General features: G+C 33.8%; 1 protein-coding gene across 1 annotated transcript in view; it reads right to left on the bottom strand.

The window, feature by feature from the left end:
* Nucleotides 1-16,869, bottom strand: part of SEMA3D (semaphorin 3D) — a 196,515-nt gene that overhangs the window by 34,303 nt on the left and 145,343 nt on the right. The window contains exons 10-12 of the mRNA XM_081286835.1: nucleotides 7,474-7,588; nucleotides 6,281-6,350; nucleotides 2,607-2,751 (exon numbers count right to left, since the gene is read on the bottom strand). Of these exons, the coding sequence (XP_081142961.1) occupies nucleotides 2,607-2,751; nucleotides 6,281-6,350; nucleotides 7,474-7,588 (330 nt within the window). The remainder of the gene's footprint in view (nucleotides 1-2,606; nucleotides 2,752-6,280; nucleotides 6,351-7,473; nucleotides 7,589-16,869) is intronic.

Raw genomic sequence — 16,869 nt, 5'->3', positions numbered from 1 at the left:
AATGGCAGGAGATGATATAAAATCAAATGCATTTAATTTTAGGTAGGACATTCAGCACTATAACTACAGGTGAATGTTAGAAAATAGGTGACTTATCACAGAATACCACAGAATAGAGAGAGCATACTCAACCAAAAAATTCCAATCATATCCTTTTTCTTTCTGCTTTTTATGGCAACATGATATTGGGAAAATTATTTAATTATTCTGGGCATCAGATTCCTCCTAATTAAGACAAGAGTGAATTATTTGTTCTCTATCATCTACTCCAGCTCTTACATTCTCAAAATTTACAAGTGTAGTCACTTTATATACTGCAAAACACAATTTCAATGATTTTATGAATGTAATTATTTAAAATGGTAAAGTTTGTTTAGGCAAAACATGTTTGTGTAATAGGTTTTCACATCAGATATATGTTGTTTCTAACCTCAACATCAGCATTCCAAATAAAAAAATATAATGTAGACACAGAATAATAGCATAAGCAAATAAAATAGAATATTATTTTAAAGTGACTAAAGAAGTAAGGAAATAAAGAGTTTACACATCTATAAATTATTTTAGGTATTTCCAAATTTGTTTAGAGTTATTTTGAGGGTTCAGCAGAAAAGACCAGAATATTTTACATAATTCCACTGATGAAAAACACTCCTCATTGATATTTATGTTGTCTGATTTGGGGGGATACTTATTGTCATTTCAGAGAAGTGGCTGTGTACTTTGGAGAGTCTTAAAAATATGAGTTTTCCTTAAGCTGTGTATAACATTCACATCTCTTTCAGCCAGCGCTGGTAAATAGTGACAACAACCACTTTTGTAACAATGCTAATTCACATTAGCATTTCTAACTTACATTGTAATCAAAATTAATGTAATCTTAAAACAGGTAATTATTTTGATTATTATTTTCCATTTCTGAGTATCACAGGACTCAATTGCTGTGTCTATGTATTCAAATAATTTGCTGTAATTAATGTGGATGATATCAGCACCAAATTCTTTCTCCTGTTGCATCCAATAATTGGGGAAAACATTTGTAATGGCCTGAATTAAAATCAGTGTGTTAACATATGGAAATAACTAAAGGCACATCAATAAATTAATGAATAACAAAAAGGTGAAAAAAGGAAGGAGGTTTTATGCTAGGCAACAACATGAATGAACCTTGAGAACATTATGCTAAGTGAAATAGTCATTTACAGAAAGATATGATTCCACTCATGGAAGTTATGAATAAAGCCACATTCATAAAATCAAAGTATGTAATGGTGGTTACCAAGGGTTAGGGAAAAGGGAAAGAGGGGAGTTACCATCCCATGGATGCAACATTCCAGTTGACTAATATGAATGTGTTTTAGAGATCTGCTATACAACATAGTACCTGTAGCCAATGTTAATGTATCATACACTTAAAAATTTAAGAGGGTAGATGACAGGTTGTGTTTTTGTTATCATCTTTTAAAAGAGGAAAAACAAAAGTGAATTATGAAAATCACAATATTAATTGAAAAAATATTTTCAAAAAACAGTTATTTCATCATAACCAGCCCCCACCCCCAACAAAAACACCCATCCCTGAAGCAGATTTATATGAATGAATTATAAAAGGGAGAATAGAAATATTTAGTGTGGTTCCAAAATTAAGTTGCATAACAGGAAGATGGAAAGACAATTCAGAAAGCCTAACCACCAGCTAGTTCCTCCTTATGAATGAACATATGAAAAGGCAATATTAAATAGAATTTAAATGGTTAAGTCAACATTTTTCTCAGAGATTTTGGTGATTATTTTAGACCCCTTGGTAGAAATATTGAGAAAAAGTCCTAAATTAAATAAAATTATTTTTCCTTTTAATATTACCTCAACTAACCAATCTTGAATTATTTAAATAATTTCAACTATTTTAATTCTACCAAAAAAATGAAAAGTAATCTTCTGCTTACAATGTACAAACAGCACTACAAGTTCAGTTGTTTTTCTTTTCAAACAAATGCATAAATTATTACTTGCTTCATGTGTGCTTTGAACATGATAAGAATTATACTATTTGATAAGAATTTTGAACTGACGGTTCTTTAAAATCGCCTCCTGTCTAAGAAATGAAGCAACAAAATAAAGGTGCAACAAAATAAAGAAAAGATTCATACATTACAAGAAGGAAGATAACTTAAACGGGCCATCATAACTGATGAAGTCTTTTCAAAGTAGAAGAAGCAGCTAGAAGACTTTTTAGCTTTATGTGCAACTGTACGTTTGGAACTAATACGTATTATTTGGCATTTCCATCTAACTTAGAATATTTTTCACTCTAGATAACTAAGTCATTTTAATGATTCTATAGACATACTTGGGATAAACTATACCTTGCGCCATAATCCACTCATTACAATGTAGTTCATCATTTCCCATAGTATTTAAAATTCTCTATTCAAAACAAATATATTCAAGTGGAGGATGGAAATGTTAAGACACCACTGAAAATAAATAATAGCTATTTAAAAATCAACAGCCCACATTGTTGTGGGAGTAGTTAAGTTTATAATAGGACTAAGCATTGAATATGGGATTAAAAAAATAATTCAATTATTAAGTTGGATACATACTGTGCCAGGTCGGGGATAAGGAATTCTTCCATCATACTGTACCCAGCGATGGTCTGCACTTTCCTTATGAGCATATGGACCATTAAAAACTGCTCTGATGTCAGCCATACTATAGACACAAACAGCAGAGCCTTTGAAGATGGAGCTGAAAGAAAGCAACATGATCCTGTCATTCACAACCATCCAATGGGCTTTTATTTTGCACATATTGGAACCAGGAGCTGTGCGGACAAATATATTTGGCAAATTCTATTTGACAGGTGATGCAAAAAAAAAGGGGGAGGTGCCTATGTCCTCAAAGAGCTTATGGCTAAGAAATCCTGACAAATAGGTGATTAAGTCTCTTGTAAATAAATATATTAAGTAAGCACACGGATGTGTACACAGGCCATGGCTGTCACATAAGTTTTCAAGGAGGAAGTGAGGTCTAAATTTTTATTTAAAATTATCTAGAAAAACTGGGGGATAGAGAAGAAAATGCAGAAAATGGTACTGTGTTTTTCTATATATCCTTCAATTTTATTTGAAGTTATTATAATATAATGCCTTATAAAGAGTTTAAAATATAAAAATTTGGGGCTGGGGATGTGGCTCAAGCGGTAGCGCGCTCCCCTGGCATGCGCAGAGTGCTGGGTTCGATCCTCAGCACCACATAAAAATAAAGATGTTGTGTCCACCGAAAACTGAAAAATAAATATTAAAAAAAATTCTCTTTCTCTCTCTCTTAAAAAAAAAGTTATATTATCTACTTTTAGTAAATAATGTAAATAATTTATATATAGATGTTGAATAACAACCATCTCACATTTATCTTCCTTTTTTTTTAAAGAGAGAGTGAGAGAGAGAGAGAGAGACAGAGAGAGAGAGAGAGAGAGAATTTTTAATACTTATTTTTAGTTCTCGGCGGACACAACATCTTTGTTGGTATGTGGTGCTGAGGATCGAACCCGGGCCGCACGCATGCCAGGCGAGCGCTCTACCGCTTGAGCCACATCCCCAGTCCCTTAGCTTCCTTTTTGAAGTGAATGTTCAATTATGGTAAGCAAAATAAGCCGAACTCAGAAGTCCAGTGTTCTATGTGTTCTCATGTATGTGGAAGCCAGAGAGGAAAAAGAAAAGGAAAGGAAGCAGGAGGTGGATCTCATGAAAACTGAAGGGAGATCAGAAGATTAGAGGAAAGGGGCCAGAGAGAGAAAGGAGGGAAGGAAAGAGGAAATACTGGGGAAAGATATCCTCCAAATTATATCATTTATGTTGTATGTGTATATGAATAGTAGCAACAAATCACACCATAATGTACAATGGTAAAACACCAATAAATATATGGCAAAAAATAGTGTTCATCATAAAATTCACATAAGCTAAATAATTTATTCATATGATGTTTATTAAACTGATTTTTAAATGTTTAATTTTTTTTTCATTTTGCTACTTGAATTGAGCTTTTATAGTTACTTATCTTATACTTACTTATAATTACATAATCTCAGAGACAGCATTTAAGAGAAGCTCCATAGGAATTCTACAAAGTTTTGCACACTAATGATATAAACTGTTAACACCATCAGATAATTCTTTTTTATTTTAGTTCTGGAAGTTACAGGACATTTTCTTTAAATTTCTTTGAATGATTTCTTTCAATGATTCCTGTTATTAAAAAATGAGATCACCCTTTATGATCTAAGAAACTTATCACCTCAGAATTGCACAAACAAGCCAACAATTCTCTAGCATGAGTAACTCAATTATTAATATTCTTGGAATGACATTAATAGGAAACATCAGGAGGTAACGGTCAACAGGCAGTTAGGAGAAAACTAGCAGCTAAGAAGAGAGGTGATGTTCCCATAAAAATTGCACATCTGCTATGAAATCTTAAAAGAATAATGCATCATGTTTAATGGCATTGGCATTATTGCAGGCTAATTATGTCTTCTCGCTTGACAAAGACATGACATACATTCTGACATTACCTCAGTCTTCAGAGCACCACTAAAAAATAAAATAACAAAGAACACCAAGAACAGAGAGCTAACTTGTAACTTCACACTCTGGGTGGGCAGAAACTTGATAGGAAAAAAAAAAGAACTATCTTGGGGCTGCATTTCCCTGGCACATATCTGTGTCTTGTATATGAAGCACACATTGACTTCAAAGAAAGTTCTGTGAGAGGAAAGGTGCCAAGAGATCTAGGGCTGAGATAATTGAGTAACTACAGACATTTTTTCTTCCTGCATTTTTTTTTTTTTTTTTTTTTTTTGCCTTCTACCAGGGATTGAACCAGGAACAGTCTACCACTGAGCTACATCCCCGACTATTTTTATTTCTTATTTTGAGACAGAGTCTTACTAAGTTGCTAAAGCTGGCCTTGAGCTTGTGATCCTCCTACCTCAGCCTCTTAAAGTGTGAGGTATAAGTGTATGCAACCAAACTCAGAAGTCTGCATATTTTTATATTCATATATAAAGTAACAGAAATATGAATTCCAAAATAGCAAGTTCTTAAGCTATTTTCTTTATTCTCATGTTCAAATATTAGCTTCATTTTATAATTAATCAAATACTATTTTGTTTATTGATATATTCTGAACCATTAGAGAATTTCAGTTTGTGTAGAAGGTATTATGAACGAAATGAGGAATATGCCATAAAGAGGAAACCAAACTAGAACATGTATACAAAATAGTTTAAGGATTTATTCAAAAGAATACACTAAAACCAAACAATATGCCTGTCAACATACATTGAGAGCTGAGTTGTGGAAAGAGTGAAAAATATTTACAAATTCAAAAGCAGTAACATGTAACAGGGGCAAAAATATGCTTTGAATATTGTCAAATGCAGGTTACTCTTGAAATAAAATGAAGACAGTGAGGATCACATCTTCTTGGAGAAAGCTTCATAGATGCTAGTACAATTTTTAAGCAATTCACAAAATCTTGATAATGTTTAGAAGACAGAAAGAAAACAAGAATACAGGGATAAAAATTAAAAAAAAAAAAACACCTATTCTGTTCTAGTCCTACTTTTACTGCTAACTGGTTATTCTTCTTTGGGTGGATAGAGCCAACTTTCATTGTTAAAGAAGTAAACAGTGACATGGTCCTAACATCCACACTCTCATCATTTTAGGTAGCAGGACATGCAAGTAAGACATCTTGTGATGTGATGAGAAGATAAAAGTCTAGAGAATCTCATTCATGATTAATTAATCACAGCTTTGCCAGTGAACTTAATCATTTCTCATTAATTTCTTTAGTGTTACTTCTATGTCCCTAAGTTTGTAAGGATTTATTATGAATAGTATATGCAGACATCTTTTGTACCCAGCGATTTTATTCTGAGAATTCATCTCAGAGATATACTTGTTCGCATGTGGAATGGCATGTTCTATGGTGCACCATGTGTGGCAGCAAAGTTCTAGAAACCAAGAACATACAGAGGGCTGATTAAGTAACTTTAGTGACATAGGGGCTGCTACACTGGTTTAAAAAGAAGGAAGCAAGTTTTTATAGGGATATGAAAGATTTCTAAAAAAACACTAAGTGAACAGGTAAAATGGAAAACATCGTATAGCATGTTGCTATAAAGAAAGAGACAAAAGTCATGTAACTATATGGGTTCACATACGTACATAACTTTTCTAAAAGGATTAAAAACATTTTTTTTACATACCTTGTTGTGGTGAAGACGCCATAAACTACAGGATTTCTTTCGTCTCTTGTGGGGAGTAAATAAATATCTTCTATTAATGGAAAAAATAATTATTCAGTATATTTTAATTTTTAATATTACATATATTCTTTTAAAAATAATAAATATCTCTGAAACTCTAAACAGTGTACAAAATTAAGATAACAGAGTACTATACTGTCTCTCAGGAAATTAAGGGGAAATGCAAAGCTTATATTAAAAAGAGAAATTAAGGGTAAAAGTTTTCTCACTAGCTATGTGACATTGAGTTGAACATTTAACTTCTCAGTTGTTTACTTCAATCACATAAATGAGGTGATCCAATTGATAATCTATGACTGTTTCCAATTATCAGCATGTGATTTCATATAAAATAAAAACCAGAAAAAGGATTTTTTTTTACCCTCTAGTGTAAAAATGTGTTATACACTCTGTGTCAACTTAGTAATTCAACTACTTCTTCAATAATAATATTAAAATATTGTTTGAGTAAATAGCACAATATTGGTGGTAGATTATTTGCAAGTAATATTTTGTAAAAGAGTATTTAAGAGGTGAGTGTACTTATATACTACATGAGAGATGGCCCATGCTATTGAATATACACTTTAATAGTATCAAACACATAATAATGATAAAGTAATAGATTGTATAGATAACTATTTTTACACTGCATGGCAAATCTAAACAAGTTTGAGAAGATGAAAACTAATGAAGCCGTGAGTTACATAAAACTAAAATGTTCTTTCTAGAATTAGCTTGTAGAATTGGGAGAAATGGGGAATAGAAAAGTCTCCTAGTCTGTCCAGCAGAGGGCGTCCACAGAATGAGGAACCTGAACTCTTCCTCTGTGTAGAAAGTGGCTTCCAAGGAAGGGAAAAGCTGCAGAAGGGATGGATGAATTTTGTACTCTGGGGACTTATATCTTCCTTTCACTTGCTGTAATTTAGTTTCCTTCACTAGTTTCTAGGACTCTTACAAAGAGAGGAGTTACTTCATGTAACTCCAGGCCTAGAGCACCCCATGTGCTTTGAGTTTGCAAATTTAGTAAGAACCATTCCTGTAAGCTGTGCTGAGTTACATATAATCAGGTATTTGGAGTAAAATATAACAAATGATGAATTGCTTAAATAGGTAGAAAGACTTTTCCAGGAAAGAAAGATCATATGACTTACGGAGCTCATCAAAATATGTATCGGCCCCATCACTTCCAGGAATGGAACAAATCAATCTGGCTTTAAGAAAAGTTGTCCATTTGTTTATCAAGCTGCGTTGTCCTCCTACATCATTCTGAAATGTGGAAAACAAAAATAAAGATAAAATTTCACCAACATGATTCTGTCACCAACTATAACTGGTAGTTATTATTATTAATACAAGTGGTACATTATTAATTCTATTGTTTTAAAAAAATAGAGCCTGGATATTGAGTCTTTCAACATCCAAATAAAGGAAAAGTCAGTTCTTTCCTTCAACCAATGGTGATTTTCTAATGGTTAAAGAAATGCCATGAAAGCAATATAACTACTGAATGAGAAGATGCCTATTAAGACTCTAGCAATCAAGGTAGGCTTGGGAGCAAATCCTGTGTCTTCCAATTTTTTTCTGCCATGACCTACAAAAGATTAATTTATCCAATCACTTGTTTTCTCATCAATAAAATATGATTAATGAGATCAAATGAACAATAGGTTACTGAATGATCAATGGGTTATAGAAGACATCAAGGAGGAAATTAAAAAATTCTTAGAGATAAATGAAAACACAGACACAACATATAGGAATCTATGGGACACACTGAAAGCAGTTCTAAGAGGAAAATTCATTGCATGGAGTTCATTCCTTAAAAAAAGAAAAAAAACAACAAAAAAATGATCTCATACTTCATCTCAAAATCCTAGAAAAAGAAGAGCAAAATAGCAGCAAAAGAGGTAGAAGGCAAGAAATAATTAAAATCAGAGCTGAAATTAATGAAATCGAAACAAAAGAAACAATTGAAAAAATTGATAAAACTAAAAGTTGGTTCTTTGAAAAAATAAATAAGATCAACAGACCCTTAGCCATGCTAACGAAGAGAAGAAGAGAGAGAACTCAAATTACTAGCATACGGGATGAAAAGGGCAATATCACAACAGACACTTCAGAAATACAGAAGATAATCAGAAATTATTTTGAATCCTTATACTCCAATAAAATAGAAGATAGTGAAGGCATCGATAAATTTCTTAAGTCATATGATCTGCCCAGATTGAGACAGGAGGATATAGACAACCTAAACAGACCAATATCAATTGAGGAAATAGAAGAAACCACCAAAGATTACCAACTAAGAAAAGCCCAGGACCGGATGGGTATACAGCAGAGTTTTACAAAACCTTTAAAGAGGAACTAATACCAATACTTTTCAAGCTATTTCAGGAAATAGAAAAAGAGGGAGAACTTCCAAATTCATTCTACGAGGCCAACATCACCCTGATTCCTAAACCAGACAAAGACACTTCAAAGAAAGAGAACTACAGACCTATACCTCTAATGAACCTAGACGCAAAAATCCTCAATAAAATTCTGGCGAATCGGATACAAAATCATATCAAAAAAATTGTACACCATGATCAAGTAGGATTCATCCCTGGGATGCAAGGCTGGTTCAATATATGGAAATCAATAAATGTTATCCACCACATCAATAGACTTAAAAATAAGAACCATATGATCATCTCGATAGATGCGGAAAAAGCATTCGACAAAGTACAGCATCCCTTTTTGTTCAAAACTCTCGAAAAAATAGGGATAACAGGAACATACCTCAACATTGTAAAAGCAATCTACGCTAAGCCCCAGGCTAGCATCATTCTGAATGGAGAAAAATTGAAGGCATTCCCTCTAAAATCTGGAACAAGACAGGGATGCCCTCTCTCACCACTTCTGTTCAACATAGTTCTCAAAACACTGGCCAGAGCAATTAGACAGACGAAAGAAATTAAAGGCATAAAAATAGGAAAAGAAGAACTTAAATTATCACTATTTGCAGATGACATGATTCTATACCTAGCAGACCCAAAAGGGTCTACAAAGAAACTATTAGAGCTAATAAATGAATTCAGCAAAGTGGCAGGATATAAAATCAACACGCATAAATCAAAGGCATTTCTGTATATCAGCGACAAACCCTCTGAAATGGAAATGAGGACAACCACTCCATTCACAATATCGTCAAAAATAATAAAATACTTGGGAATCAACCTAACAAAAGAGGTAAAAGACTTATACAATGAAAACTACAGAACCCTAAAGAGAGAAATTGAAGTAGATCTTAGAAGATGGAAAAATATACCCTGTTCATGGATAGGCAGAACTAACATCATCAAAATGGAGATATTACCAAAAGTTCTCTATAGGTTTAATGCAATGCCAATCAAAATCCCAACGGCATTTCTTGTAGAAATAGAGAAAGCAATCATGAAATTCATATGGAAAAATAAAAGACCCAGAATAGCAAAAACAATGCTAAGCAGGAAGTGTGAATCAGGTGGTATAGCGATACCAGACTTCAAACTATACTACAGAGCAATAGTAACAAAAACAGCATGTTATTGGTACCAAAACAGGCGGGTGGACAAATGGTACAGAATAGAGGACACAGAAACCAACCCACAAAACTACAACTTTCTTATATTTGATAAAGGGGCTAAAAGCATGCAATGGAGGAAGGATAGCATCTTCAACAAATGGTGCTGGGAAAACTGGAAATCCATATGCAACAAAATGAAACTGAATCCCTTTCTCTCGCCATGCACAAAAGTTAACTCAAAATGGATCAAGGAGCTTGATATCAAACCAGAGACAAGGCATCTGATAGAAGAAAAAGTTGGCTACGACCTACATACTGTGGGGTCGGGCTCCAAATTCCTCAATAGGACATCCATAGCACAAGAATTAATATCTAGAATCAACAAATGGGACTTGCTCAAACTAAAAAGTTTTTTCTCAGCAAAAGAAACAATAAGAGAGGTAAATAGGGAGCCTACATCATGGGAACAAATCTTTACTCCTCACACTTCAGATAGAGCCCTAATATCCAGAGTATATAAAGAACTCAAAAAACTAGACAATAAGATAACAAATAACCCAATCAACAAATGGGCCAAGGACCTAAACAGACACTTCTCAGAGGAGGACATACAATCAATCAACAAGTACATGAAAAAATGCTCACCATCGCTAGCAGTCAGAGAAATGCAAATCAAAACCACCCTAAGATATCATCTCACTCCAGTAAGATTGGCAGCCATTATGAAGTCAAACAACAACAAGTGCTGGCGAGGATGTGGGGAAAAGGGTACACTTGTACATTGTTGGTGGGACTGCAAATTGGTGCAACCAATTTGGAAAGCAGTATGGAGATTTCTTGGAAAGCTGGGAATGGAACCACCATTTGAACCAGCTATTCCCCTTCTGGGTCTATTCCCTAAAGACCTAAAAACAGCATGCTACAGGGACACTGCTACATCGATGTTCATAGCAGTACAATTCACAATAGCAAGACTGTGGAAGCAACCTAGATGCCCTTCAATAGACAAATGGATAAAAAAAAATGTGGCATTTATACACAATGGAGTATTACTCTGCATTAAAAAATGACAAAATTATAGAATTTGGAGGGAAATGGATGGCATTAGAGCAGATTATGCTAAGTGAAGCTAGCCAATCCCTAAAAAACAAATGCCAAATGTCTTCTTTGATATAAGGAGAGTAACTAAGAACAGAGTAGGGAAGAAGAGCATGAGAAGATGACTAATATTAATCAGGGATGAGAGGTGGGAGGGACAGGGAGAGAGAAGGGAAATTGCTTGGAAATGGAAGGAGACCCTTAGGGTTATACAAAATTACATACAAGAGGAAGTGAGGGGAAAGGGAAGAATAATACAAGGGGGAGAAATGAATTACAATACAGGGGGTAGAGAGAGAAGAGGGGAGGGGAGGGGAGGGGAGGGGGGATAGTAGAGGATAGGAAAGGCAGCAGAATACAACAGACATGAGTATGTCAATATGTAAATCAGCGGAAGTGTAACTGATGTGACTCTGCAATCTGTATTTGGGGTAAAAAAGGGAGTTCATAACCCACTTGAATCAAAGTGTGAAATATGATATATCAAGAACTATGTAATGTTTTGAACAACCAATAAAAAAATAAATAAATAAATGCATTTGACAAATAAAAAAAAGAACTCTGCTTCTGTATAAACTTAAAAGTAGTCTTTTTCCAAATTTTGTGCATTTATAATTAAACATCAAGGTGATATAAATATATACATAATATGAATATACAGGAAAATGATCTTTTAAAAGATATTAGCCTATATTTTCCATAGCTTACTTTTGTTTTGAAATATTTTATTTAAAATGTTTCCTTAGGCATTTAGCCAAACAAACTTTCTAATCGATTAAATAGAATAAGAACAATTGGGCTATTTAATAATCCAGCAAAAAAGATATATTTCTGATTTTTAAATTAATATGTCCTGTGAACATTTAATTATTATGATTTTTCATTTATTTGATTCAGCCAACCCTTCTATTCTTATAATAAAAGAGCAAAACTGATTCATGGAATAAATATACAATGTATTCAATTTCAAGTTTTGAAAGGTACTCTTGGAGCTACTTTTTCCATTAACTTATCTGTATTTAAATGTTATACAATTTTTTTTATCCTTCATTACATGATGTTCTATAAAGTTAATGAAAAGTTAACTGTCATGTTTTACATCTGAATATCTAGGAACTATCTTCTCTGTGCTTCTTTATCTCCAAAATAAACCAAATTAGAGAAAAGCATTCAAATGACAATTCTAAGCAAGAGAATTCAAGTCATACATGTACTTCTTATACCAAACAATAATTATTTTTTTTAATTTAAAGACATGAGTTTTCAGTAAAATATGTCTTATATGAGCTAAAAATGTACATTTAACAAACAAACATTTATCACACTTCACAGTTTGCACTTACTGTGTTAATTTTGCATGATGCCAAATCATGATAAATTTACAGTGGAACATGTTCAGCTCAGTTCATGTGTGCTGGGGACTAACTATACATATGAATGTCCACATAATATAAACATAATGATTAACAGCATTGTTTAGAACCAGCATCAACAAAACACTTTCCTAGTTGTAGTATTTTGTCACTGATTCTGAAGCTAGAATTAAAAGAGTGTCAGTGTAGATAGGTAAATCCAGTCAGATCAGATAAGGAAGCCAATTTGGGTCTGGGAAGTTGGAGATTGAAATGCTAATACCTTCAGAGCCCTTCCTCCACCCTAATCAAGATAACCTGCCCCTGCTCCAACATGTTGCTAAGGGAACTAGTCTCAGGGATTGTCCCTACAGGGAGTTTTTAATTAGGCCCCCTTCCTGCTTGGCTCCTCCAGCACATCTGCTTCACACCTTTTGGCCATCCCATGGAGCATATCCTGGGCCTAGTCTGTATGCAGAAAGGAGAGAGTTAAGGCAAAGAGAGCAGGAGAATAAAGGAAACTTAGGACATATTAAAAAAGCAGATTACCCTCAGTTTTGGGGATACCAGGATAACAGCTATGGCCTCCTTCTCCCTCTTGGGAGAAGTCTATGTTACTCTTTTTAAAATAAACCCTTCTTGGGCTGGGGATATAGCCCAGTTGGTAGAATGCTTGCCTTACATGCACAAGGCCATAGGTTCTAGCCCCAGCATAACCCCTACCCCCCAAAAAAAAAGTTAAATAAACTTGTTTATATGCTTGCCTCAGCACTGATAATTGGTGGTATCAATGCTGTTGCTGGCTCGTGGTGATAATAAAATGCATGATAGCTGCTAGTTGTGTTCCAGTAGTTTTTAATTCTCAACAGAAAATGCATTCCTTATTGTCTTAACTCAATGCTTACTCCAGATATTTCACTAATACCCTGCCAACCAATTTAATAAACAATAAATAACTGAAACTACAAGTTAAAATTGGCAAAAGTATTTTGAAATGAATAGAGAGCCAAGGAGAGCCTTTTCTGAAATTTCTTTAAATACGAAAATGAAGAAAGGCTTCACAAAAGAGTTAGATTTAATACTAAGCCTTTATGATAGGGGGGCTCAGACTACATGTGTAGAGACTGGTTCAGGAGAAACTTCAGTTACTTAAAGTTAGGTGGAAAGAACAATGGGTCTAATATCCAGAACTCGTTGGGAGACAAATTTGGTTCACATGAAGATTGGGATCAATTAAAATAGTGAACGAAAATGTAATAAAAGTAAATTGGAGTAAGATCAAGGAAGGCTTTGATATCAGGCCAAAGTGTCTGTATGTTAATAAGCACATGATGAAGAACTACTAAAAGATGTAATGATTAGCAAAGAAGTGAAATAATTAAGAGTTTTCTTTCAAGGAAACTCAATGGTATATTATATAATGACCTGTAACAAGTATGTATGTAATTGCTCTTGAATTTTAATTTTGTGTATGGTGCTTCTATTATTTGGGTATCATTTCTCAAATACTATTCCATCTAACAACTGGATGATTTCAGGCGTCTACAGAGGTGAAGACAGATTTTATCTACATATAGGTTATTTTTAGGCTCATATCCTCTGATCATTTTATCATTAAATCTAGATATTAAAATGAATGGGCAAGAATATTGATGCTTCATCCTAATGTACTAATGGATTATGTGCTCATATCCAGTAGGAGTCCCATGAGAAAATGTGTGCATACATTACCAGAAAGTAATGGATTTTTAAATGAAAATTTAAAAAGTGACTTATTTCTCCCTCATTTCATAATCCTTGATTTATATCTCTTAAAGTCACATCTCCAGTCTTTTATGTTTTAACAATTCCCAAGTTGTTCTAAAACAAAGTCTTTGTAAAATGTTTTCATTTTATTACATTAACTTTCATATATATGTATGATATTATTAAATTTCCTTGCCTATATTTGTATATTTTGGAAGAGTCTACAATGAACACTAAAAATAGTGTTGATTCAATAAAAATATATATGGTGATCATGAAAAGGATTATGTTTGATTTACTACTTCACCCTAATAGAGAGTTGGTGCTTAAATTATTTTAAATAAATAAACATGTACTTAGCATTCTGTTCAACAACATTTCTTTAACAGATGCAGGCAATGCTAGTCCATCATAAAAATGAGTCATCATGTTCTTTTAAACATTCTAGTATGTAAAAGTGATGATAAATATCATTTTCACACATTTCCCCCATTTCTTTTATTTTTAAAATTTTTTTTGTAATTGTAGATAGACAGCATGCCTTTATTTTATTTATTTTTATATGTGGCGCTAAGGATTGAACCCACTGCCCCACACATGCTAGGCAAGTGCTTTGCCACTGAACCACAACCCCAGCCCCATTTCCCCCATTTGTATTTATAATTTTCTCCCATACTTAATGGTAGCCATGAGAAAATTCTAACCTACTACCTCCAAGTCTGTTGGATAAGAAAGGAATTTATAATACACCTGTATTTTTTTAACCTGATGAATGAAAATTACAATCTTTCAACAAAATCATCTTCAAATGTTCCTGCCTACCCAACCATCCAGCAGCCTTTTTCCAGCCCGGCAAGGAGTAAAAGTATAAAAACAAACAAACAAACAAATCCAGGTCAAAGATGAAAGCCACCTGCTATCAGGAGGGAAAGAGAATAGTTTCTGGCATGAAGGCTTTTAGGAATGGGTTATAAGCATTTAATGACCAGATAGTAACTCTTACAGACATCCAGAAGCCTGACCTGGGATGACAAAGTTCAATTCACAAGCAGTTGTATTTCTCCCCTAGGGAAGTCAGTTGGGCTGACTTTGTTGACCAGCTCTAGGTCCCTGGATTTGTTAGCAAATCCACACAATCTACCCCTGAGAACTTTAAGCCCACAAGGGGACTGAAAGGGGATAATCACTTTTGTACTAAATTGTCACCTCCTTGCTTATTTTTGTGAAGTTCTAAAGAATACAACCATCTCACCAACACAATAGATTTACTATTGAGATGTCAGAATCAGGAGCTCTTTAGTCACCAGTCACTTCTATGTGTCTCCACTCTATTTATCACACAGCCTCTTTGTGGCCAGGTTGCCAAAAACCTTGACATCCTTTACAAAGATGCAGATGAAAGTAACAAAGAAATGAAATGTAAACAAGCCTGATCCCATGTGCTCTATCTGGGTGGTGAGTAAAGAACTCCTGCTTACTTTTTCACTGTAGCTTTTATGTTTATGTTTGCAATGTTTCTTAATTTTAAAGTGGAAAAAAAAGAAAAGAAAATATAGTACCACCAAGTCATGTGATTGGATGTTAGCTGCACATTATGAATTGTTATGATCTTCTAATTGTAGCCTCTACTAACAGATAGTCATGATGAGGCTAATGGTTATTACATTTTCCTTCTACCAGCACACACAACTTCTTATAAATCTTACATGGACATGTAGAGTAGCTAGAGGCCGTCACACATGAACTTTTATTGAGTGTGTCTTTTGACCTCTAGGTCATGATTCTGGGTTCATCTGGTAAACATGGCTTTATCTGTATACACCATCCTTTTTGAGGCTTTCTCAACACTTAACATTATTTTCACCTAAACACTGGGAAACAGAAGCTGTTGGAAATTGTAGTAATTGGCTTTAAGTTTATATGCTCTTAAGTCCTGAAAATTTTATAAAATTAAAAAAAATCTCCAAGACATCTGAGATCATATTGTATTCTATTAAAATCTTATATTTATTTAGAGATTTTAACAATGTTGGTTGAAGTTGGAGTATACCAAAGTTTTCAGATCAGCAGACACCAGAGAATCATACACCTTAAAAACTTAAAAAAAAAATTGATGCTGTAGTTAAAGGTTATAAATTTTCCTTTGCTTAAAATTCAATTCTTTTGCCTAAAGCTGCTCTTCTGTAGCCCCATACAGGCAAAAGAATGGAATTCTCTCTGAAACAATTTAAAAACCATAATGTATGCATTTTTGTGTGTGTCCCTCTTTCCAATTCCTTTCATTAACAACAGTTACTCTCAGATATTGTAGCTTGAATTTACATCATTCACCTTCTTTTTATGTGTGATATAAATGCTACAGTATTTTAAATCATTAAAAATGCTATTCCATCACTGAAACAGTCTCATGGAGCAAGCATACATTTTTCACAGACTGTTTTCACAAATTCAACCTAAAAGATGAGGGAAGTTTAGCATTTTTGTGTTTTTGATTCAATGATGTTTGTTCCAATACATCACCACATTCTTTATCTGATTTGTCATTTTAAACAAAATGCACCTCGCAGAGTTTAAATAGCCCTGTGTTGGAGTATGCCATCAAATATCCTCAAGACTGTGACTGTACTAAGAACCACTGGAGACATGATCACAGCCCGACACCTCATAGCATTTGGGCCATTTACTTTTCTCTGTGCCACCTCAGTCTTTGGAGTGTCTAAGGATAGGTTTTAGAATGTTTCTAAAATTTTTATTGAAAATTTCATATAACCCTCTGCTTCCCTTTTCTAGTGGACCTGAACACT

Source organism: Spermophilus citellus, assembly GCF_964194105.1.
Source record: "Spermophilus citellus genome assembly, chromosome: 3".
Taxonomy (NCBI): Eukaryota; Metazoa; Chordata; class Mammalia; order Rodentia; family Sciuridae; genus Spermophilus; species Spermophilus citellus.
The sequence above is the reverse complement of the archived record's forward strand: the minus strand, read 5'-3'. Positions and strand labels throughout refer to the sequence as shown.